This window comes from Callospermophilus lateralis, chromosome 2, assembly GCF_048772815.1.
Source record: "Callospermophilus lateralis isolate mCalLat2 chromosome 2, mCalLat2.hap1, whole genome shotgun sequence".
Classification (NCBI taxonomy): Eukaryota; Metazoa; Chordata; class Mammalia; order Rodentia; family Sciuridae; genus Callospermophilus; species Callospermophilus lateralis.
Genome location: NC_135306.1, coordinates 147,212,120 through 147,237,469, shown reverse-complemented (window position 1 = coordinate 147,237,469; position 25,350 = coordinate 147,212,120). Strand labels below are relative to the sequence as shown.

Genomic DNA, 25,350 nt, shown 5'->3' with positions numbered 1-25,350 from the left:
CCAGGGACTCCAGTAACAGCATTAGAGCTGGGGTCCCAGACATTGCAATATAGAGAAGGTTGCAACTGCCTTTCAGTGGTTTGGGGCTGAGGTGGGGAGCAGAGCTCTGAGATGAGTGTTTAAGGGCTGCTGGTGGTGGTGGGGCTCCAACAGTATAGGCAGTGAAGGGTTAGGGGAATGGGAGAGTGATATGGCTTACAGTCTTGACATATTGCTCTTGGGTGGTGGGCATCAGTTGCACATTTGAAAAGTCTTTGACTGAGTAGGTGGCTCCCAAGGGGGGTTGAGCTACACTTGTGGGACATTTAGGTGGCCTGGGTAGAGGGGTGAGACGGGAGAGCAGGGAGAAATCTGGGTGACTGAGCGGCTGATGATATCTTTGATGGAGACTGGAGGGAGGATAAGTGGGCCTGGGTTTCAACTGCTGCAAAAAATACAGGATGGTTGGGTCAGTTAAATCAGATCAGCCTGGGGTCTGCTGCCTTAGAGCCCAGGACTCCACACCTGCCTGCCCCAGCCCCAGCTGCATGTCAGACTTGTTCGGCCATAATTCTTTTCAACCATATTCCCAACAGCCTGGCGTGGGTGGGAATGATAGTCTCCAATTTACAGATTAAGTAACCAAGGCCCGGTGCCTTCCAGGGTATTCTTGGAGACAGTCACAGAGATTGAGCTCGGGATCCAGACCCCTTCTGCTGCGGTCTAATTAGCGCAAGTAAGTGCTCAGTACAGGTGGCGGAGCCAGCTTGCTCACTGACAAGGCCCTTTCTGCGTGTCATGGGAACCTGGATTTCTCCTCCTCCATCCAAAAACTTGAGGATGGATGGAGACAGGGAAGGGAGGGGGGCTGGCGGCCATCCTGCTTTGGTCCTTGCTGGCACACAGTACAAGATACATTCCCAAAGTCAGCCGGCTTCCTGTGCACGCGCTCCGAGGGTCTTGCACTCTGCCCCGCCCGATCCCGTGCCCCGCAGTCAGTCCCCGGCCCTCGGGTAGCTGCCGCCCTGGTCTCTGCCCAGGAGGGCTTCCGGGGATACTTCTTTACCGGGAACAGAAATAGGGTGGGAAGGAGGGAGCGCGGGGGTCCCTTGGGGATGAGAAGGGGAGGCGGGTGGACCGGCCCAGAGCCGCCCTCCCAGTGCACAGCGAAAACCCAGCGACCACCTCCGGGTGTGCCAGCCCCACCGCGCTGTGCCAGTTCGCATGCGCACAGTGCTGCGCGCCCGCCCACCCCCTGGAGGCCACGCCCCTGGCCTCCAATGGGCGGAGGCTGCGGGGCGGGGCGGGGCCGGGCGGAGCAGCAGAACCCGGGGAGTCCGAGCTCCAGCCCCCGCCCCGGGGCCGCCTCGGCTGCAGCTCATGCCAGAACCCGAGGCCACTGCTCTGGCCGGTCCAGTTTTGCTCCAGTGCCTGCTCGGTGAACGACCTCCCAGGAGTCCGGCTTGAGTCCGGCTTGGGCCGCGGCGGCGCGGCAGGTAGGAGGCGCTGCGCGGAGGGAGGCGTGTGCGAGCGCGAGCTTAGGTGTGTGTGTTTCAGGGGTGTGTGTGCGGGTGCAGCGCCGGCCAGCGCGTGCCCGGTGAGCATAATCGGAGCAGGGGGTTGTGCACCCCGCGGACCCTGGGGAGTGAGGTGAACGCTAGTCTGGAGGCCCGGGAGGCAGGGGCCTTGAAGATCGGCTGGGCCCCCAGGTCTCATCCCCACCTCCACCCGCAGCCAGAGGCTAGGGGCTTTTTTTTTTTTTAACCTACTCTGGGTGTTCTGGGGGAGGACGTGCTTTCCTAGTGCAGACGCGCTGGGGCGCACTCAACACACGGGTTTGACTGTTTCTTTTCGTTTTCCTTACAAGTCCCCTTTCCCCTTCCCCCTCACATCCCCTCCACCCATTCGACCTCCCAATCCCTCTGAGTTCCCCTTTCACCCCCGCCCCATCCTAGCTTGGAGAAAGGCCAGGACCCCTGCCATCAGAGCCTGTTACCGTTCTTGGTCCACCTACCCAGGTTGCATGGGGGGGCCTCCTTCCTTGGCTGCTGGGCTGGATGTATGACGTTGGGGACAGGGCGGGGTGGGATGGGATCTGGGAGAGAATGGCTCTTTTTTGATCCTGTCCATGTTCCCACCTGACTGGGGGGTCTGGGGAGACTAGCCTAGGGGACCAGAGGTGAAATGGGACTGAAGATCCTTAACAGGTGCCAAGTTCTCTGCTGGCTGCATTTCATGTGGTGAATTGCAGTCCCAGGCCCCACACAGATGAGGAGAATTGGGCTCAGATGGGTGAAATGAGCCTCCCTCATTGGAACCCAGGGCCACTGGTCTCAAGCCAGACTCTCCTGTGCTGGGGGTTGGAGAGACAAAAGCTGAGGGCACCTGAGTGCCGTGGGAGACTTGGTGTGAGACCTCCTGGAGGAACCACTGTGCCCTGGAAGGATCATGGCCTCCCAGGGTCCTGGGGCTGATTCTTGCTCCTGTTTCAGAGTCCTGGGGTGGGGATGGAGAGGAACTGGGTGGGGTGGGGTTGGGTTTGGTGAGTCCAACTGCTGCTGCCCCAGGCCAAGCCAGAGCTTTGTGCCACACCAAGAGGTAGGTGCTCTGGCAGAATGCGCCCTGAAGTGCCACTTTTCTGACAAGGGCAGGTGGGTCAATGTATGAGCCCCTATCTAGAGGGCCTGGAGTTCCAGGCCTGGTCTGATTCTCCTCTGGGAACTGGGATTAGTTCACTTTCAGAGTCACCGGACAGGGTCTAGAAGAAGCCCACCAAGCAGAAGAGAAAGGGCGGGACTTTGAAGGCCTAGGGAAGGGTGAGAGCGAAGGCCTGGAGGTGTGAAGCTGCATGCTTGTCCAGGGTTGGGACTACATGGGTCAGGTGTGTGTCAGCAAGAGCCATCGTAGGCTACTGTGGGGGTGGGAGGAGCCACCATTCAGGCAGCCTTCCCCTGCAGGCTCTCTGTATAGCCCAAAGCCCTGCCCCCAGACTGGGCACCAGGAGGCCACTCTACCACCACTCCCACCTGCAGGGTCTGTCTTCTTTCTCCTTGAGACACTGGCTGTTTGTCTTCCTTCCTGCCTGTGACCTTGAGGCAGAGTCACTCCCCTGTCTCAGTTTTCCCATATGTGAAATGGGGCTACGTGCAGCCTATCATGGGGGTTGAGGGATGATGAGGACATAAGATGAGGTCCCTAGAAGCACTTAACCAGGTACATGGTGATGGGTAGCCATTATTAATAGCAGTTGACAATCGCATCATGTTTTCTTTCCCTGAGGGGAGAGTGGAGGACAAGACTTTGGGACAGGAGCAGAAGGGAGTGGGGTCACTAAAGTGGGAGTCCCTCTTGGCTTTAATGGATGAGGGGAATTGCTGATCCCTGCAGGCCCCCCACATGGGTGGTCTCTGGCTGACTAAGTCCCTTGGCCTTGCCACAAGCTCCTATCCCCTGGGAAGAGCCCGGGCAGGACCTGCTGGGAGCTCCCTGAGTAAGTCCTGTGAAGGTTCCCTTAGAAAAGCTCAGCAGGAGCCCTGGACTTCCCAGGCGGGGCAAGGAAGGGTCTGCAACCCCCTCCCTGCAGCCACTGGTGGTCTCTCTGTAGATGGTATTGTCACTCAGCCCCCTGCCCTGTCTCTGTCCCCACCTATGCCAACACGTTGGGTGCCTTTGGAGCCCCTTCTTGCAGCTCCTCCCAGACACCTTTTTGCCCATCACTCCTTGCCCTGCCTGGGTCAAATATTGCTTGCTGTGGTCCCCAGGCTTGGCCTTCAAGGCCCATCTCTGCAGCCTTTTCTCTGGATTACTGGGGCCACCCTGGGATAGCTGCAGACTTCCCTTTGGCCTCAGGCCTTGCCTTTCCTCATTCATTAAAGGCAAAGTGGGCCAGGTCCCTTTGGGATTCTAATCCAGGTTGTCTTGGACACAGGAGTCTAGCATGTGTGTGTTTGCTGGACAGTAATGGTGGACTTACTGTTTCCCTTTCTCTTTGTTCAAACAACCTTTCTGGGGACCCCAGCTTTCCCAGGCCTGGATGTGTGGGGTGCCACTGGCTGAGGCGAGGGTAGCTTGGAGGTATGTCTTGTGGTTTTTCTGCCACAATAGGACATGTGGTCAGGTGTGGCAGAAGGGATCTGTGGCCGGAACCGATCAAAGCCCATCCATTGGAACCCAGCTGCCCGTCACTGCAGGTCAGGCCCAAGAGAGTGGCCCAAAGCTGAGAGCCTGCTGGCCTGATCCACCTGCCCCTATCTAGCCAGCGTCTGCCTTCGTGCCAGGTGACTTCTGACAGTGAGGGACTCAGATGATTTGCTACTAATAACAGTAACTAAGACACCAACATGCTAGTGACTTTGTTTTATATTGGAGCAGTTCATGGTGTAATGATTTTCTCCCTCACTTGCTGACTTGCCTGAACAGGGTGAGAAGGTGGGCTCCATTATCCACCTGTCCACTGCTCTTTATTTATTTATTTTCATGTGGTTCTGAGGATGAACCCAGTGCCTCACACATGCTAGGCAAGTGCTCTACCACTCAGCCCCAGCCCCAGCCCCTGTCCACTGTGCTTTAAGAACAGTGTTTCTTGCCTATTGATGCTGTAACAAACCACTAGTGAGCTAGTGATTTAAAACAACACAGATGTATTCTCTTGCAGTTTTGGAAGTCTTGCTGGGCACAGTGGCACACATGAGACTGTCTTGCTAGGCATGGTGGCACATGCCTGTAATCCTGGCAACTTGGGAGGCTGAGGCAGGAGGATTGCAACTTTGAGGCCAGCCTTGGCAACTTAGTGAAACCCTATCTCAAAAAACAAACAAAAAAAGAAGTCTTTGTTTGTTTTGAGTCTTGTGGGGTTAAAAGTCAGGCTGGTTCCTTTGGAGGCTCAAGGGAAGATCCATTCCTTGTCTCTTCTGGCTTCTGGTGGCTGTTTCTATCCTTTGACCACATCACCCAGGGTCTATTCCATCGGGTCATTGCTTTTTCCCCTTCTGTAGTCATCTCCTTCCTGCCCCCTTTCTTTGTGTGGTGCTGGGAATTGTCCCGAGGGAGGGTGTTGTGCATGCTAACCATGCACCCTACCACTGCAGAGCTGCATCCCCATCCCTGCCTCCCTCACAGGGACGCTGTGGTTACATTTAAGACCCAGCCAGATAAGCCAGGATAATCTCCCCATCTCAGGATCCTAAATCACATCTGCAAGTCCCCGCACCATATAAGGCAACGCCCACAGGTTCTAGGGACTCGAATGTGGACATCTTTGGGGCTATTGTTTAGCCTACCACGGTTGTGGTGTCATTGCTGGCACCATGCCCAGCCCTCCTCCCGACCCCTGATGCCCACAGCTCCTGGCCTCTCCAGTCACAATACTCTTTACCCCATGAGGTCACTCTCAGTGTCTCAGCCTGGGAGGCTGCAGGCAGGGTCTGAGGCTGTTGCACCTGTAGATTGGAAAGACCTTCACTTTCTAAAGAGGTTGGCTGCTTTGCCCTTCCCTGGGTTCACTCTCCCCACCTGAGGATTGGCCTATGGGTGGGACATCTCTGGCCTTGCCTGCTATCCTGAGTCTCTGATTGACCCCCTGCCTGGGCACAGAGAAGAGATCTTGGCATTCAAAGCTGCTATGTGCAGGAAAGGACACACTTCCTGCAGCGAGCAGGGCCTGGCCATTGCTAATGGCCCCAGGCATGGTCAGCCATGTGTGTGTCTCCAAGGAGGGACTCAGCCAACCCCAAAGAGCCCCTGGCCCACATGCCATGGAACCTGCCCCAGCATGGGTCTCCATTTCACCCCCTCAGCCAAGGCCAGGTCAATTGCTTCTCTCAGGGGCAGCATTTTGTTTATTTATATATTTATTTTTAAATTTAAAATTTTGGGGGGTTGGGGGTAATTGAACTCAGGGGCACTCAACCACTGAGCCACATCCTCAGCCCTATTGTGTATTTTATTTAGAGACAGGGTCTCACTGGTTGCTTAGTGCCTCGCTTAGTTGCTGAGGCTGGCTTTGAACTCGTGATCCTCCTGCCTCAGCTTCCCGAGCTGCTGGAATTGCACTTGTGCATCACCGTGCCTGGCCTCTCATTTTATTTTTATACTTTTTCTTTTTTGGTGCTGGAGGTTGAACCCAGGGCCTGATACATGCTAGGCAAGTGCTTTTCCACTGAGCTATACCCCGAGCCGTTTCTGTTTTATTTTGAGACAGAGTCTGTCTAAGTTGCCTAGCCCTTGAACTTGAGATCTTCCTGCCTCCTCAGGAAGATTACAGGCATGTGCCACCACACCTGGCTGCTTTTATATTGTTAGTCTGGCTTTCAGGGCTCTCCACCACCCAACATTCTGAGCTACCCGCTCCTTCTATTTGTTTGTTTTTTTGGTACTGGTGATTGAACCCAGAGGCTCTCAACCACTGAGCCTCATCCCTAGCCCTATTATGTATTTTATTAGAGACAGGGTCTCACTGAGTTGCTTAGGGCTTTGATAAATTGCTGAGGTTGGCTTTGAACTTTCGATCTTCCTGCCTCAGCCTCCAGAGTCGCTGGGATTACAGGTGTGTACCATCATGCCTGGTGCAATCCACCCTTTGAGAGCTGGCTTAAATGCAGCTTCTTCCATTCAGCCTTCCAGGCCCTGTCTGAACGACTCCCTCTGATAGCAGATCCCTCTGTCTTCCTGAATTCTCCATCTCTCCCTCACCAGGCTGAGCCCTGACTCCTCACTGCCTGCTTGGACAGGCACAGAGCAAATGTGAGTGAAGAGGGTGGGGGACAGATACTGAGTTGTTCCCCCATGGCTGGTGAGGGTCACCATCTTAGCCTGAGGGAGAGGTGGTAGGTCACACAGAGCAGCACTTTGACATGGGACAGGCTGCTGCCTCTGCCCTAGATGCTTCTCTTCCCCATCTGAGCCTCTGCGGTTAGAATAGCACAGCTCATTTCTATAGTTGTGCAGAACTTGCTCTGAGGAATGGCACCTCAGTTTCCCTGCGTGAGAAAAGGGTACCAGTACTCATCAGGTTTTAAACCTTGCAACCAAGAGGTGGGTGTGTTTTTTTTTTAGGGGCATAGTTTGCTTCTGTAGGAAGTGGGGAAAGAGGCTGTCCTGTTGACAGACCCACCTTTGGAAAAGGGCAAGGAGTGTCCCTCTCTCCCCCTTTCCTCAGCAAGAGCCTGTAGGCCAGAGAGGGCATGGGCTTGCCTGGTGTCACACAGTGCAATAGAGCAGAAGTGGCTTTTGTGATCTGAATAAGTGCCTTTGCCAGATTGTATCCCCTGGAGGGGAGTGAGTGGCATCTGTATCCTGGACTCCCCTGGTAAGAGAGAGAATGCCCCTTGCTAGGAGTGCTCACTGCTGCCCCTCAGCCCGGGGCCTTCTCTACAGAACACCGTGCTGGCCTGGGGGCCCCACTGTAGTGTGACCCACTGTCCTGGGTTGCCCACAATGAGGGTTTGTTCTGGGATGTGGGTCTTTGAGTGCCAAACCCATGGCAGCCATCTCCTGAGACTTGAGACTGAGCCTGGGGAGAAAGCCCCCACCTTCAGGTTCTCAGATTCTTTCTGCCCCTGCCCAAGGCCCACGGAACCTGTCCCCCGTCATCCTGCCTACATCCACCTCCCAGCTCCCTCCTGTTCCTGACGCCCTGGACAGGACCCAGTTCCCAAATCAGGAACAGCTGTGGGGTCCAGCCTCATGACTCAGTCAGGGCCACCCAGAGCCAGGCCAGGAGGCCTGCTGCTTCCTCACACCCGGGCCACCATCCATGCAGGACCAGATGGGACCCTGTGCCCTGTAGGTCTGGCCCTGCCCTCTGGTGCTCTGGGTCTCCTAGCTGCCTGGTTGGAATTTTAGTTTTGTTTTTGGTGGTGCTGTGCGTGGACCCCAGGGCCGGTGCCTGCTGGGCAAGTGCTCCGCCCCCCCAGCCACAGCCCCACCCCATCTGTAGCCAGGCAGGGAATGGATTGGACACAGACAGAAATGATAAGCGGAGGGGAGGAGAAGAAAGACAGGATTTCCCGATCCTGGTGCCAGCCTGCCTGGTGTTGGCTGGAGTGACTCACAGGGCCTGGCCGCCTCGGCTCTGGAGCCAGAGCCCAGGAGCCAGGAGACAGCGGGTCCGAGCCAGCTCTCTTTCTCCACCTGCCTCTCCCCATCCTGCTGTCTGTTGCTCCTCGTTATGAGAGATGGGTCCTGGGAGGTCAGAATACACCAACAACAGAACAGAGATACACGTTAAAAACATTCTTAAAATGGTGGCTGGCCGAGCGAGCGGAGGTTGCAGTGAGGCGTGAGATAAACAGAAGCACCGGGGCTGGGCTGTGGCTCAGTTGGTAGAGCACCTGCCTAGCGTGCTCGAGGCCCTGGGTTCCATTCTCAGCACCATGAAAGTAGAACCACCACCAACAAAGCCCCCGAACAGAAATGCAGGTCATCAGTCAGCTACCAAAGGCTGAGCCTCCACCCTTTGCAGGCCCCCGCCTGGCATCTGCCATCCCTGCCCGGGGTCACTGCATCAGCATCTGACCCCTGGTGTCCGGTGTCCCCAGTGGGAGCTGACACCACTCAGCCTGGTGTCCCCAGCCCTGCAGAGCTGTCCTGCCACGCACACCCTAAGCCTCTGCCTGAGGCTGAGCTTTCTGGTCCTGCCTCCTCCTGGGGCGTTTCACCACTGAGCCACATCCCCAGCCCATTTACTTTTTATTTTCAGACAGGGTCTTGCTAAGTTGCCCAGGCTGGCCCTGAACTTGCGATCCTCCTGCCTCAGCCTCCCGTGTTGCTGGGATCATGCGCCACCCATCATCCCCAGCTCAGCCTCCAGGAAGCTTGCAGCCTTCCCTGCTCACATGGCAAAGGGCAGTGGGGGGGTGGGTCTTGACTGGAGTGGGGGTAGTAGGAGGTTGAGGAAAGGAGGTGAGGGGCGTGGGGGACTTTGCCAGGTTATGGGTGGGAGCATCTCTGTTTTCTTCCATTGGCTCTGGGTGACACCTACCCTGCCAGGCCTGTGCCTCATGAGGCACTCCTGTGGCATGTGGGGGAGGGGTCGAGGCCCCCCACAGCCAGTTGGCACCCTGTAGAGCTGGGTCTGCCTCCCACGGGCCTCTGGAATGCGCTCCTCTCCATTCATGTGTGGCCATGCCAGTTCTTAGCCTTCCTTCTGGTATTTCTGCCCTTATTCGTGTCTTTTTCTAGTCTTCCTCCGTGTGGCAATGTCTTGTTTTGTTGCTATAACAGAACACCTGAGACGGGGTGGTTTGTAAAGAGGTTTATTGGGGCTCATGATTCTGGAGACTGGGAAATCCAAGATTGGACCCAAGGTCGCATCAGGTAGGGACTTGATGCTGCTTCAACTCATGGTAGGAGGCGGAAGGGAAGCAGGCAGGTGGGAAAGAAAGGGGACTGAGCTCTTGTGATGGGTAGCCCATTCCAGGGCTGTGACCCCATGACACCGCCCACCAGGATCCACTTTCCAATGCCACCTCACTGAGGAATTCAGCCTCAGCGTCAGTTCTGGTGGGGACAGAGTTAATCCAGCCAGGCATGGCAGGCTCCAGCGGATCTCACTGAGACAGGTGTAACCGGTTCTTCCCCTGCTCAGCACCTTCCAGGGCTTCCTCACCTCAAGACAAGACTGATGCCTGTGGGGGGCGTCCAAGGACCTCTGACTGGGTCCTCTGTAGCCTCCTCTATGATCCTTTCCCTGAGCTCTGTGCCTGCGCTCCTCAGGGCCAAGAACATCTCCTGAGATGTAAGCCCTTGCCAGGCCCCAAAGAAATCTGGAATATGGGCTCCACTGGACCCTCTTGGACTTGAGCGCTCTGAATGGAAAGCCACAATGTCCTGAGAGATAGAGGAGGGGGCTGAAGGTCAGAGAGGTGGAGATCTGCAGAAGGTCACACAGCCTGTAGATGACAAGGCCCGGTCCAGGCTGACACTCTTTCCTGCTCTGCCTTTCTGGGTCATCCACTTAGGCTTCTAGTGTCCAATGTGACAGAGCTGGATCTGTGAAGAGCCCAGATCTGTTAGGACCTAGGTCACCAGATCTAGCCCTCCTCCTTCCCAGGTCCACTGTGCTGGCTTTTAAATATTTTTAATGAAGTATAACTGATCCACAGAAAGGTGCATAAATCATAAGCATACATGGACTACCAAAGTGACAACCCCAAGCCAGACGCAGTGGCACATGCCTAGCAACTCGGGAGGTGGAGACTAGAGGATCAAAAGTTGGAGGCCAGTCTTGGCAGTTTTGCAAAGGGCTGGGAATGTAGTTCGGTGGTAAAGAACTTGCCTAGCATGCACCAGACCCTGGCTTTGATCCCCAGTACTTGAAAAAATAAAAAATAAAGTGACCACCCCTACGTAACCACCACCTACGTCACTGAAGAGTTTTGTCAGAATGACAGAAGCCCCATCATGCCCCTTCCAATCCCAAACCCTAAAAGTAGTGCATTAGTTTGGATCCCAAATGTCCCCAGATGCCGCTGTGTGAAAGGCTTCGTCCTCAGGGAGGTGCTGTTGGAAGGTGGTGGGACCCCACGGGACACTGAGAGTGTGCCCTTGGAGGAGGACTCTGGGACCCTGGTCTCTTCTTCCTCTTTTTTCGCTCCACAGCCATGAGGAGGTGAGTAGGTTCCCGCCATTGCCACCCAGATCCCCACCAGAGGCCTGAAAGCAACGGTTCCCCCAGTCAGGGACTGGAAACTCCAAAGCCCTGAGCCAAAACAAACCTGTTCTCTTTAGAAGCTGGCTGTCTCGGTGTTCGTCCAGTAATGGAAAGCTGAGAGTGGTCACTCTCTTATTTTCTGTTCACTATAGATGAATTATGCTTGCATTTCCTTTTTATTTAATTAAAATTCGGATGGACAGAAGTTATATATATTCATGTACATTATGGTATTTTGAAGTAGGTATACAAGTGTAGAATGGCTAAATCAAGCTAATTAACGTATGTATTATCTCACCTTGTTTGTGCTTGGTGAAAACACTCAAAGTCCTCTCTCTCAGTAACTTTTAAGATATAATACATTATTACTGGCATGTGGTGGCACATGCCTGTAATCCCAGAGATGGCTGGAGGCTGAGGGGGAGGATCACAAGTTAGAGGCCAACCTCAACAAATCAGTGAGACCCTGTCTCAAAAATAAAAAGGGCAGGGGATGTGGCTGGGGATCCAGCCTGGATGGAATCCCCAGTATTGAGGGGTGGGGGGAATGCCCCACATTGTTATTAACTTTAGTCACCATGTTGTACAGCAGGTCTCTTGAACTTATTGCTCCTGTCTGAAATTTTGTATCCTTTGGCCACTGTCTCCCCAGCCCTCCTTCCCTAATACCCACACCAGGCCCCTGACGGCCATCCTTCTATTCTCAATCAGTTCAGCATTTTTAGGTTCTACATATAAGTGAGACCATGCAGTACTTTTCTGGCTCATTTAACCTACTCTCCTCCAGGCTCATTCATGTTGTCACAAATGACCAAACGTATCTCCCTCTTTTATAAGGCCAAGTAATATTCCATTGTATCTGTGTACCACATTTTCTTATCCGTTCACTGGTTGATGGATATTTGTTTCAGTATCTTGGCTGCTGTAAATCACTATGCAGTGTAGCCATCTCTTCACCACACTGACTTCCTTGCCTTTGGATGTTACCCAGCAGTGGGACTGTTGGATACAATGGTAGTGTTTTGTTGTTGTTGTTGTTGTTGTTGTTGTTTGTTTGTTTTTTTGGTACTGATGATCGAATCCAGGGGTGCAGTGGGTTCACCCCCATAACTCAGTGTTTAACCAAAGAAATGTTAACCACTGAGCCACATCCCCAGCCCTTTTTTATATTTTATTTAGAGACAGGGTCTCACTGAGTTGCCTAGGGCCTTAGGCTGGCTATGAACTTTTGAACTTGCGATCCTCCTGCCTCAGCCTCCCGAGAAGCTGGGGGGTTATAGGCATGAAGGCTGTGCCACTGCATCTGGCTATTTCCAATTCTTTAAGGAATCTCCCTGCCGCTTTCCATAAGGGTTCTCTAATTTACATCCCTCCTACCATGCACAGGGTTCCCCCCCCCCCCATGTTCTTGCCAACACTTTTTGGTGGTAGGCATCAGACAGTATTAGATCGATTTGGTTTTGATTTGCAATTACCTGATGATTAGTGATGTTGAACTTTTTTTTTTTTCATACCTTTTGGTCATTTGCTTGTGTGTGTGTTTTTTTAATGTCTCTCTGCATCCTTTGTCCATTTTTTAAAAATAAGGTTGCTCTATGCCTGTGGAATTATACAAGTTTCTTCTATATTTGGGACATTAACTTCTTACCATATATACAGTTTGCAAATGTCTTCTTCCATTCTGTACCTGCCTCTTCACTCTGTTGATGATTTCTTTTACTTTCATTTGGTGTAGTACCATATGCCTATTTTTTGCTTTTTTTGCCTGTGGTTTTGGGGTCAGATGCAAGATGATCATTGCCTAGACCAATGTCATGGAGTTTCTCCATGTGTTTTCTTCCACTAGTTTTACAACTTTAGGTCTGAAGTTTAAGTCTCTGATCTGCCTGAAGAGATTCCTATGTTATGATACATGTCTTCTGCATATGAACGTCCAGTTTTCCCAGACCACTTACTGAGGGGTCTGGCCTTTCCCTGTTGTGTGCTATTGGCACCTTTGTTGAAAATCAGTCGACCATAAACGTGTGGATTTAGTTCTTGGCTCACTCTTCTGTCCCATTGGTCCCTGGGTCTGTTTTTATGTTAGCACCATGTTGCTTTGATGATTGTGATTTTGTACTATATTTTGAAGTCAGGTATTGTGATTTCTCTAGCTTTTGTCTTTGTTGCTTGAAGACTTCTTTCATTTTTTTTTTTTTTGTTTTTTTCTTCCTTTTGGGGGTCTTTTCTAATTCCATATGAATTTTCGTATTCTTTTTTTCTATTTCTGTGAAAAATCTCTTTGGAACCTTCCTAGGTACCGGTTGCACTGAATCTGATTGCTTTGGGTTGTATGGATGTTGTGACACTATTAATCCTTCCAATCCTTAAAGAAAGGATCTTTTCATCTATTTCTGGACTGGAGCTGATTTACAGGCTCACTGATTATTAAGTATTCAAGTTTGTTGATTTCATTGTTTTGATTCTTCCCTTTTCTACAGATTAGGGATTGAAACCAGGGGTGCTCTACCATCAAGTCATATCCTCAGCCCTTTATAGTTTTTATTTTGAGACAGTCTCACTAAGTTGCTGGCCTTGAACTTGAAAGAATACTGATTTTTGTACATTTCTCTTATGCCTAGTTTGTTGAGAGTTTTTCTCATGAAGGATACTTAGTTTTGTCAAATGCTTTTCTTGTGTCTAATGAGATGGTCATGTACCTTTTGTTTTTTATTCTGTTTACATGTAATGTGTATCCCATTTATTGATCCTTGATTCCCAGGGATCAGTACCACTTGATCATAGTGAATGATCCTTTTAATGTGCTGCTGAACTCTGTTTTCTATTATTTTAATGAATTTTTGTTGTTGTTGTTCTGGTACTTAGGATTGAACCCCATAGACCCATTACCACTGAGCCATATCCCCAGCCCTATCTATCTATCTATCTATCTATCTATCTATCTATCTATCTATCTATCTAAGAAAGGCCCTCCCTAAGTTGCTCAGGGCATTGCTAAGTGGGTGAGGCTGGTCCTGAAATTGCTCTCCTTCTGCCTCAGCCTCTTGAGTCGCCAGGATTGTAAGGGTGCACCAACACGCACAGCTGTTGAGGATATCTTGCATCTATGTTCATCAGGGCTGTTGGCCTACAATTTTCTTTATTTCTGACTTTGGTATCAGGATTATCCTGGCCCTGCTTTTATTGTTTGGTATTATACTTGTGAGATCCATCCATGGGGTTACATGCAACAGTTTGTTCATTTTCATCATCCTTTGGTAGTGCATTATGTGGATATATAACAACGTATTTATCTGTTCTTTTGTTGATGGACATATGGGTTGTTTCTAATTTTCAGCATAACGTACTACCAGGATAAACACTGGAATACACGTAACTGGTGAATATGTGCATGTGGTTCTGTTGGACATATTCTTAGGTGTGGAATTACTGGGCAGTAGAGTATGCATTTGTTTAGCTACACTAGCCATAGTCAAATGCCTTAGCAAAGTGTACCAATTTGCATTCCCACCACCAGCATATAAGAGTTAAACCTGGGATTTTCTTTTCCTTGGTATGGTGCTGGGAATGGAACCCAGGGCCTTGCATATGCTAAGTAAGTGCTCTGCCACAGAGCTATGTCACTCATTTTTGTGAGTGTTTATGGTGTTTTCCATTTTAGCCATCCTAGTGGGGGATATCCTGGTATCTAGCTGTGGTTTTAATTTGCATTTCCCTGATGACTAATGAAGTCAAGCTCTTTTTCTTATCCATGTGGATGTGCTCTTTTTCTTCTTGAAGCATTATTGGTTTACCTTGCAGTTAGATTTGCAGTCTACCTAGAATTAGTTTCCATGTGTAGTGGCAGGTAGGCGTCAGGATAAATCTTTTCCCATATGAATAGCCAATCGACCTAGCACTGTTTATTAAAAGGGTGATTCTTCCTGAATGCACCATGCATGGCCGTACCTTAGGTGTCCCTATGCTTGTGGCCTATCTGGCCCTCCTTATTCTTTTCTTTCTTTCCTTCCTTCTTTCTTTTTTTTTTTTTTTTTTTTTTTGATACTGTGGATTAAACCCAGGGGTGCTTAACCACTTAGCCACATCCCCAGCCCTTTTTTTGTTTTAATTTTTTTTAAGTTGTACATAACACAATACCTTTGTTTAGTTTATTTATTTATGTGGTGCTGAGGATCGAACCCAGTGCCTCACACATGCAAGGCAAGTGCTCAACTGCTGAGCTACAACCCCAGCCCGCCCCCCCCAAACCTTTTTATTTTTTAGAGACAGGGTCTTGCTAAGCTGCTTAGGGCCTTGCTAAGTTGCTGAGGCTGGCCTTGAACTCGAGATTCTCCTACCTGGGCCTCCAAGCCACTGGGACTATAGGTGTGCTCACCACGCCCGGCCCTACCTGGCCCTTCTGCTCCATTCCACTGGTCTGCCTGTCCATCCAGCACTGTCTCAGTGGGAGAGCTTTGTGATCGGCTGGTTAACTGGTAGAGTGAGTCCCTTAGCTTGTCCTCTGAAAATCCCTGGCTGTTCCTGGTCCTTTGTGCTGATTTGAGGCCCTCTTGCTCCTGAACTTAGACTCCACTGTGCCACTGGTTTTCTTAACACCTTCCATTATCTCCCATCAGAGGCTCAGAGAGGTAAGTGCCTTGCCCTGCGTGCACTCAGTTCTGAACTCAGTCTCAGCTCCGCCTGGGAGCTCCCTGCCCTCCACCCATTCCACCAGCAACTTTTTATTTTTCTTTGACTCAGCTTCTTTTTTCCCTTCTGTTTCTTTCTGAGACACTGGGGATAGAACCCAGAGCTTCACACAGGCCAAGCAAGTGCGCTTCCTCTGAGCTATATCCCCAGGCTTTTAAAAACAAAATTTATCTTGAGACAGGGTCGGCTAAGTTGGCCTTGAACTTGTGATCCTGTGGCCTCAGCCCTGAGTCACTGGAACTGCAGACGTGCCCCATCTTGCCTGGCCCCGTCAGCTCTTGTGGCTGGTCCCCACTTCCTGCTTCCAGGTGCTGTGGGTTCCCTGCAGTTCCCCTAATGCTGTTGACCTCGGGGTCTTTGCATAGCTGGCCCCTTCCACAATCTGCTTCCAACTGCTCATAGCCGACTGAGGTGTCCAGTGTGCTGCTCCGAGTGGTGGTGCCTTGTTCAGTGCTCTCAGAGGCACAAGGTCCTGGCACCTTCCCTCTTCCTTCTAGACAAGGACTGTGCAGACCAGAGAGGCCATGTGTCCTGCTCCAAGCCTCATAGCTTAGGCGGGCATTGGGGAACTACAGCCATGGGTGTCGGCCCCTGGAGGAGGGCGGGGCCCAGCAGAGCTGACTGCGGGTGTGGGCACCTGCTGGCACCCAGCCATGAGGAAGAGCAGGAAGGAAGAGGGAGGCCTGGCCTGATGGGGAACGGTGGCCCAGCTCCAGCCCACCTGAGTCTGGGGCTGTGATTGGGAAGCAGCTTCCCCTGCAGAGGGAGCTCTGCCCGCCTCAGCGAGCTGTGCCTGGGAAGGAGTGAGGGTCCTCCGCCCTGGCCTTGCCTGGCCCACTGAGCGCTTACTGAGTCCCTGACCCCAGCGTTGGACCTGGGAGTGCAGAGAGGACCTGGACACAGGTTCCGTCCAGGGGGCGTGTGCAGGGGCTGGGGAGCTGGTGCTCTGGGACTGGTGAGGCAGGGCTGGGTTGTGCAAGGGGCCAACTGTGCAAAGGCTTGAGGTCAGCAGCATTAGGGGGACTGCAGGGACTCACCGCACTGGAGCTCAGGCCCCAGTGGAGGCTGCGGGGTGGGATTGGCAGAGGAAGGGAAGAGGGAGTCAAGTGGGGTGGTGCATTCCCATGGTCCCAGCTACTCGGGAGGCTGAGGCAAGAGGACCACAAGTTTGAGGCCAGCCTGGCCAACTTAGTGAAATCCTGTCTCAAAGTAAAAAGGGCTGGGGTGCAGCTCAGTGGTAAAATGCCCCGGAGTTGAATCCCAAGTGCAAAAAAGAAAGAAAGAGAAAGGGAGGAGGGCAGGCTCTCGGGGCAGCTGGGATGCTCAGATGTCCTGAACCCCCCTGGGCCCTGGCTGGCTGAACACTGTGTAATTTTGCTTGAGGACGGGAAGGGCCAGGCCCGGAGCTCAGGCCCAGAGAGAGGGGCCAGCTGAGAGGCTAGCTTCCCTCCTCCTGGTGGTATGCAGCTTCAGAGATAAGCAGCAGTAGTAGTTGGCTCCGATGCCTCGAGCCGCCCAGAATCAGATGCTATAGACTCTGGGACTGGGGTTCTGATGTGGCAGGAGGGCTGTCAGCCCAAAGGCTGGGCCCAGAAGACCCAGCATAAGGAGCGCTGGATCAGCCTGGCCCTCAGGGCGAGGTGGAGGGCAGTGGAGCTGCATCTCAGCCCAAGGCCCCACCCGTTCTCCTGGGCCCTGTCTGGCCAGACTTTCCCCTTCTCTTCTCTGGGAGCAGGCCTGGAGAACACTCACCAATTTTGCTGTGTGACCTTGGCCACCCACTCCACCTCTCTGGGCCCTCTGGGCTCTGAAATACTGGAACTACAAAAGCTTGTTTCTGGGCTTCTGCTTCCAGCTTCCCTCATCTAATTCTTACAGCTTAAATTGCTTCCTGAGCTGCGCTGCTGGGAACCCACAGTGTAATGACACCGCCAGGTCCCTGTGGGCCGGAGCCCTCTCAGGCTCTCCCAGGTCTTCTCCCCCGGCCTCCAAGGCTGGGGCTGGGGGGAGGCCGGAGGGGGCAGGGTGATTGGCCTGTCTGGACAGAGGGGAAGACAGAGAGGTTACATGGTTGGCCTGAGGTCACACAGCAGCCCCCATAGGGATGTGGGCGTGGAAGATAAAGTAGCTACAGGCGCAGAACAAGGAACCAGCCAGCTGTCCTGTGTCCGAGTTCTGCTGTCCCTTCCAAGACCACATTCTGCTTGGTCTCATGCCTTCCTTCCTGTTTCCCCTCATGGTCCACTTCCTGTGAGGCCCCAGCTCCCTCCAGGGTGTGTGGGGAGCCCCGCCTGCTCAGCCCTTGCTCCTGAGAGGCAGGGTTGTGAGGCCGAGGTGGAGGCACCGAAGTCTGAAGACTGGGCTGGAGTCCAGGCAGTGCAGGGGGGACGTGGGCAGGTGGCATCCCTGAGCCTCGGCTCTCTTTCTGAACCGTGGCAACAAGGTCCCCCTCTCCAGCTCTGTTTTCAAATAATAGACCCAAGCTGCCATCCAGGGGTCTTACACAGGGTGTCCCAGAGCCCCTCCCTCCTGCTCCTCCTGCTCCTCCTGCTCCTCCTGCCAGCCTTCTCCCAGCCTGTGGTTAATTATAGCGTCGTCTTCCAGTTATCCGAGCAGCACTGTTCCCATGGCAGAAATGAGAAAATGGGGGCTCAGAGAGGCTGCATGACTTGTTCAAGGTCACCCAACAGGTGAGTGGTGCAACTGGCCTCTGCACCTACATCAATCTTCCTCTCCAACATGGTTTTGGAAGCCAACCTCCCGAGCCTCCTCCTCTCCCAAGTGAGGCTGGGAAACTTGCTTGAACCTTGATGGGGCTGCAGCATTGCCCTGGGCAGGCCCAGGAGGAGTAGATCCTCAAGGTGTGGCACTGTCGCAGCCTCGATGGGGTGTGAGGGTCCAGCTAGCAGAGGTGGCACAGTCATTCAGGTGCTTGGTCTCTGAACACCTGTCAGTGTTCCTGATGTGACAGTCTCTGCTGGCTGCTTGCTCCTGCCCTCTCCTTCCCTCCTGGAGGCTTTTCTTGGCCACATCCAGTCTCCCTTATTTTTGGTCAGCGTGGGGGGTGCGAGGTGCAGGGCACTGCCTGGGAGAGAAGGCAGAAACCTGCTCCCCACAGAGACACTGATTCTCGGTAGATCAGAACTACTCATCTCAGGTGCAGGGAGGAAATTTGCCCCTCCTGGCTAGAGGTGAGGGTTGGGAGGAAGGAGAACTGGGGATGAGACCCAGGCTGCTCTCCTGTGGGTGTGGTGCCAGCCCCAGAGTGGCTGGGTTGGCCACTTGTCTGTTGGGTCCCCAAGGTCTAAGGAAGCTGGTTAAACAAAGAGGGAGGGAGGGGGCGTGGCTAGGCCGGCCCTGAGCCCTGACTGGTGGCCTGTGGGCCTGGCATCCCCTCCAGGCATCTGAGAGGAGAGAGCCCAGATTGCAGATTGGACACCGACCGTTCGCGCTGTGTGGCCTCTGCCCTCAGCTCCTAGGCTTACCTGGATGGTGAGGGTGGTGAAGCCCACTTCACGGGGCTGGTGCTGACAGGGTCCCAGGTACCCCATGAGTGATGGCCTTTGTGCCTTCTTGTCCTCTAGGTATTCTGCCTCCCCCTGGGGCAGCGGCCACCATGTTCTCCTGCGTGAAGCCTTATGAAGATCAGAACTACTCGTCTCTGAAGCGGGCCTGTCTGCGGAAGAAGGTGCTCTTCGAGGACTCCCACTTCCCCGCTACCGATGACTCACTCTACTACAAGGGCAGCCCAGGGCCCACCGTCCGGTGGAAGCGGCCCAAGGTCAGTGTCTGGCCCCCATGGAGCTGGGCGAGCAGGCCAGAGACCCCAGGCTGAGTCTTCAGGGACGCAGGGATACCTACTGCCCAGAGAGCAGAGGGTCCGATTTTGAGCCCCTGTTATGTGATGTGACCTGGGCAGGGGTCCAGGAGAATGGGCCCTAACCCCACAGCCACCACTGCCCAGCTAGGCCCACCGTGGAAAGTCACCCTGGTCACCTTCCAGGGTTGTTTTGGCCTGTGGGTGTGGCCTTTGTTTAGTAAAATGTAGAATGATATCAAGTGTAAGGGATTTCCTCATTATTCTCATCCTAATGGTTTGGCAGCCATCCGTTCCTGTCTAAATGAAAGCGTTTATCATGATGACTGATCAGTAAGGATAAGGGCAGTAAGAAGTAAGAGCCTACGCTTCTTGTTGTGAGATTAAAACAGGGCCTGGCTGTTTTAACGGGGAGTCTTTTCCATCAATATTGGTCCTGATGGACTCTGGCACCTCCTGGCCACTCCCCTGTCCCGGCCTTAGGACTGAGGCCGGAGTGTGGCCCCATGGGGTGACTGCTCTGCTTCCTGGGTGGGAGGCTGGGTGGGGAGAGGACCTTGCAGAGCGGGTGTCCCCGGGGCTGGTGTGAAGGAGAGACTGCTAGAGATCATAGCTCAGGCCCCTCCCCAGGTCCCATGGCCATGTTAGTGACACGGTGAGGTGTGTCCCACAGAAGGGACTTCAGTGGAAGACTGCTCTACCTGCCACCCAGACTAGACCAGGAGGAGACTGTGACTCCTGCTCAGTTCTCAGATAAGGCATCTCAGCCAGGGGAGAGGCAGGAAGCTGTGTCCAAGGCTCAAAGCAGGTGGGGATGGCAGGCCCAGGTGCCCAGGGTGGCTTGGGCCAGGGCTGGGGGTGGTGTACCGGGCCACGGCTCTGGGTGGGGCCCATGTGTAGGCTGAGGTGCTGGCCCTTGCTCTGAGGGTCTTATGCAGCAAATGACAGGATCAGGTTTGCATTTTACAAAGTCTTGGACTTTTGGGGAAAGTTAAATTTATTGTTCAAGCTCCTCTCCTAGGCAGGGTCTGAAACCCCTTTCAACTCACAAATCCCCATATTCTCTTTTGGATTGGAACCCTTGAGAGTGAGGGGAACAAGCCAGGAGAGGAGGCCTGAACCCCAGATCACCCAGTGAGTCACTAGCAGGGGTGGGCCAGTGCCCTGGAGTCCTGCCTCCCTGGACCTTCCTGTGACACCAGGTGAAGGGTCCCTGGTCCTCTGGCCCCTGCATTCATTCTCTGGAATTCCCCAGAGCCTTCAGCCTGGTCACAGAATTTTGGTGGCCCACCCTCGCACGTCATTTTTCTTTGTCAAGTGGGTGGGGAAGGAGGCTACCCTCAAAGGGCCTTTGTAGGGTTTTGGTTCCGGGAGGAGGAGTGGACACTCACTCTCTGCCCTTTTCTTGCTCCACCCTTGCTTGCTGCCCTTGTCCTGGCCCTCTTCCTGCCCTGGGCCTGTCACCCAGACTAAAGATGCCTGTGGCCTGGGGACCCGGAAGGAGGCTGGTGAGGCCTGGCTGGGGCAGGTAGGGCAGGCTGTGGCTCTGCCTGGCTGTGTGGCCTGAGGGAGTCTCTGCCCTCTCTGGGCCCAGGAGTCCTGCCTGTCTGTCCACCTCACCACCTTCCTCCCTGGTGCTGTGGGAGGGGTGACAGCGTGTGCTCCTTGGTCTTGAGGGACGTGTCTGGGGGGTCCACGAGGCTGCAGTAGGGGTTCAGCTGTCTGTGGAGAGGCAGCTCAAGGACTGAACCCCCTGGGGAGCCACAGAGGACCAGGAAGTGAGACCACAGGATGGGACGCTGACTGTGGATTTAGAGTGTGAGTGGGCCGCGCCTGGGCCCTGAAGCAGGACTTCTGGATGGCTGGACAGAGGTCCCTGGAGCAGGAAGTCAAGCCTCCGTGGGCGGGCCCAGCTCCTGATCCGTAGCTCTCACCGCTGCCCAGTGACCCTTGGCCCCGGGGCAGCTGCGCGTCTGTGGTCCTGTAGCCCAGCTGTTCACAGGGAGGCCCAGCTCCTTCCTCAGCCCAGGGAACCTTCTTCACTTCTACCCCATTTCTGGCTCCTTTTCTCTAAGTTGTTGGTGACAGTGGCCCTCGGTTCTTAGAGGTTCTCCTCAGCCACCCTCCCTGCCTGGGGCGTCACCTCTTATTGACTCTGCAGGTGGGACCCGGCCTGGTCCTCTTCCCCCTCCACCCAGGGCACCTGCTTTAGGCCCAACCCTGCTGCAGCTCATTGGTTTTTGTTTTTCTCTCCAGCACAGTAAACACCTGCCAGCCTCCCTCACAGGCTGGTCAGAGAGAGGCGATGGGCACTGTCAGCAAGGCCTCGGAACTCGGGGGAGACCCAAGAGTATGGACAGTGCCACCTCCCAGCTCTCTCAGGCTCAGGGCTGGGTAGGGGGCCACCGGACATCCCTGTGGGGACAGAGTGCCCCCATCCATCACTCTACTTATCTCACATGGAAATCATTCTGGGGGTCACTTGGTGGAACACAACGTGGGACAAGTGGGGGTCCTACAAACTGATGTCAGCTTTGGAACCCCCCAGAACTTGTCCATCCCCACCCTCTGGGGCTCATGCCCATTTCCTGGGGTGGCCTCTGCTCTTCTGTTGTGCTGAGCAGTAGACCCCTGAATGTCCCCAAGCAGACTGTCTGCTTTGAGGCCAGGTGCCGGGCAGGCCTTTGCCCTGGCCAGGAGCCGTTGCCCTTGGCACCGGGACAGGTTCAGGGCAGCTGGGGAAAGCTTGTTAAAGGAGGTGGCCTTGAAGGATGGGAATGGTGACAGGAGCAGTGGGGGAGGCAAGCCTGGGGCAGAGGGTGCAGGTCACACAGCATGACTCACAAGAACACTGCCCTTTCCTGTCCCAGGCAGAGGTCCCCCTCCCAGTGTCCCCAGTTGCCAGTTCCTTCTGTGATCTTAAATTCTGGAGCAGGGTGTCCTGGGTGAAGGTGGGCCGAGAACAGGTCAGGGAGCAGAGGCCAGAGGTGCCACTCGTGTGCGTGTGCGTGTGCATGTGCGTGTGCGTGTGCGTGTGTGTGTGTATGGGTGTGTGTGTGGGTGTGTGTGGACGTGCTGCCTGTACACACCTGTTTGTACACTAGGACTGGGAACCTGAACTTCCTGTTGTGCCAGGGGGAGGTGCCTGAGGGTTGCGGCCTGCATCTGGTCAAGCCGGTCCAACAGGCTGGGAGCCACAGAGGAGGGAGAGGTGACCACAGGTGCAGAAGTCTGTGCCCTAGAGGTGTGTTGACCAGAGGAGCCTCCCCAACCTTCCTGTAGCTTGGCCCAGGGCTCACAGCAGGCCCGATCCCCTCCAACCTTGGCACTGGCCCTCCCAATGCTGTTTACAGCCCCAGCAGAACCTCCTAGGCCCTGCTCACCCTGGAGGTGGGCAGAGCTCACAGGCTGGAGGGCGAGACCCCAAGGCATGGATAGTGGAGGAAGAGGGCACAGGCCAGGCCTGGGCGGGGTTGTATCAGAGTGGCCTCTGTCTCCAGCTGGCCCCTGTTATGGGGAGTATTCAGAGTTCTCATTTGTCTCTGGAGCCGCTCTTCCCATCAGCCCTCTCCACGCCTGTTTGATGGTGGCCTCTGTGATCCCTCCAGGCTCAGGCTATGACAGCTCCGCTCACATACAGCTCGGCTCTCGTTCCTCCTGCTCAAGGGAGACAGGGACCTGTGGACAGGTACCATCCCTGACTCACTCTATGGCACATGTCCAACTGATGACCCAGGAAAGGTGGAAGGACAAATGCCAGTCTGGAGAAACCTGGTCCCATGGTGGTGGGTGATGGTCTGGGTATCCCCTGGCCCCTGAGCTGGGCTTAGAACAGATGCAGGGGGACAGGTGAAAGAAGGGTGGCTTTGTCACCCATAAACCTGGCCTACCTGGAATTTCTAGAGCCAGACTTTGAGTTTTGAGTTTGAGTCTCAGTTAACCTCTTCCTCTGTGGTCCTGGGCAAGTGACCTAACTTCTTCGTGCCTTGGTTTCCTCATCTGTAAAAGGGGATGCTAGCAATACTGGTCTTGCAGGGTTGCTTTGGGCAGTGCCTGGCTCGCAGTGCGTGCACGGCCCTTGAGAGCTATTTCTATGATGGTTCTTTTACAGGTGCCCCAACATGGTCTCTGAATTCCACGTGCCACCAAACTCACTTGGTTTCTGTAGGTTATAGCTGAGGACCCTGAGCCTGTCCAGGCAGGAAGAACAGTCCCAGGCCTCAGGTGCTCCCTCCCAGGCTGTCTGATGGCTCCAGGTCTCAGCTTTCGTGCAGTCAGGGCAGTGGAACCCTGGAAGCCTGACTGGGAGCCGGGTCTTTGCTGGAGAGGTGCCTGGGTCCAGAGCCCTGAGCTGGGGTGGCCTTGCCTGCCCCACAGATCTGCCCAGCAGCATTGGGCATCAGTGGAGAGAACCCTGGTGGGAGCCCAGCACACCTGGTTTTGTCACTTTCCTCATGACCTTGGTGGCACTGCCCCCTCTGGGCTCAGCCTTCTCCATGGAATGGGGCAGTCATGTCTGCCACAGGCTGGGAGCATCTGAAGTGGAGGGCATGCCCTGCAGTGCTGGTCTCCCCCTGGCCTGCCCTAGCTGGGGTCCTCCAGATATTGAAGCTCCTCCCTCCTTCCTGCCCTCAGGCAGATGCTGAGTCATCACCAGGCTGGGCTGGGAGGCCAGATAGGAAGGCAGCTGAGAGGCCCTGGGGACAGGATGGGGCAGGCTGCCTCCCTTGGTCTCCTGTGACCTGAGATGAAGCCTCCTCGCAGCTTGGCTCTGGGTCACCCTGCGGTTCCAACTGGAATCAGGGGTCGGGTCTCAGGAGCTGCTCCTGTCCTCTGGGAGTTGATGCTTTCCTCCGTCCTGTGATACTGGTTTCTCTGGAAACCAGAGGAGTCTCAAGCACCTTATGGGAGCTGAGGGGTCCTTTGTCCCACTTCCACCTGCCCAAATCTCCGCCACTAAGATCTGTGGGGGCCTTAAACAGCCCTGCAGGAATAACAGTCTGTCTCCTTTGCACAGGTGAGGAAATAGAGGCACAGAGAGGTTGAGCTACTGGCCTAAACTTGTACAGTTAATGAACAGGGAGAAGGAATTGGAGTTCTATCTTCCTGGTTCTGCTACCATCTACTGGCCACCTGTGGTAGGGCCTCGGGAGCTCTCTGGGATTGATGGAGCTCAGGAAAAAACTTGCAGATGACCTGCTGTCACCTACCCCTGCTGTATGACTAGGGCATGTTGTTCAACCTTTCATCTGTAAAATGGGCATATTTCCCCTCTCTGGGCTACAGTGAGGATTGATCATGGTGCTAGCAGGCTGTGTGGCACATAGAAGACCTGAATCAGTGTCTCCCTGATCCCGCCCCTTGGGGGACAGTCACTTTCAGCTCTGTGGAGTGAAGGTGCAGATGAGAGAGAAGGAGGGGCCTGGAGTGGCTGGCTGCATATGCAGCGCTGGCCAAGACCAGGATGGGCAGTAGAAGAGACCCCCCCCTTGTGCCCAGCCCCACACTGCCTGACCCACAGGTGATGCAGGCAGCCCCTGGCTGCAGCTGGGGCTCAGCTCCGGGCAGGGATTGTCTGTCACCCTTCGGAGGACTAACCAGCTGCCCACTTCAGGCCTGGGGTGGGATGTCAGCCGCTGTGGGAAGCCGGGGAATGAACCCTTTTAGCTTGTGTCTGAGGTCAAAGTCCATGGTTCTCCCACTTCCCAGCCTCAGGAAGTCTTAAAGGAAAACTCTGTGTGAGCTTGGTGGGAGGGTCTGGTGCGGAGGCCCCCTGCCAGCTTCCCCCAAGACAGCCACAGGAACAAGAAGGACTGGGTCCCAGAGCTACCAGTTTGTGTGAGTCACTTCCCTGTCCAGTGGCTGCCCGGCCTGGCTTCCTGGCATGTCCTAGGGAGTAGGCCCCCTGCCATGGCTGCCAGTCCCCATGGGAAAAACAGCAGGACTTTATGTTCCACTTGGGCATTTTGTGTGGTATGCCTTTAATAAGCCGCTGCGCTACTGTGGACCTCCATTCTTGAAATGGAATAGCAACTCCATACTCCTCAGGGGTGTGGGGATCAGATGAGAGCAGGAGGGGCATCAGCTTACCCCACCCATGCCCTCTGTTGCCACGCCCCATCCGCTGTTCACCCCTCCTCACCCTCCTCTGGCCAAGCCCTGCCCTCTGCTCACTAGGCCCCACCCTCTGCTCACTAGGCCCCACCCTCTGCTC

General features: G+C 54.4%; 1 protein-coding gene across 2 annotated transcripts in view; it reads left to right on the top strand.

Annotated features, from left to right (window-relative positions):
* Positions 1-1,352: 1,352 nt before the first annotated feature.
* Positions 1,353-25,350, top strand: part of Capn5 (calpain 5) — a 54,886-nt gene continuing 30,888 nt past the window's right edge. Inside the window, exons 1-2 of one of the 2 annotated variants that reach the window (XM_076843950.2) lie at positions 1,353-1,475; positions 18,904-19,100. In XM_076843950.2, the coding sequence (XP_076700065.2) occupies positions 18,936-19,100 (165 nt within the window). In that variant the 5' untranslated portion in view covers positions 1,353-1,475; positions 18,904-18,935. Of the gene's footprint in view, positions 1,476-18,903; positions 19,101-25,350 lie in introns of those variants that run through there. The other variant, XM_076843951.2, reaches the window with a different exon arrangement.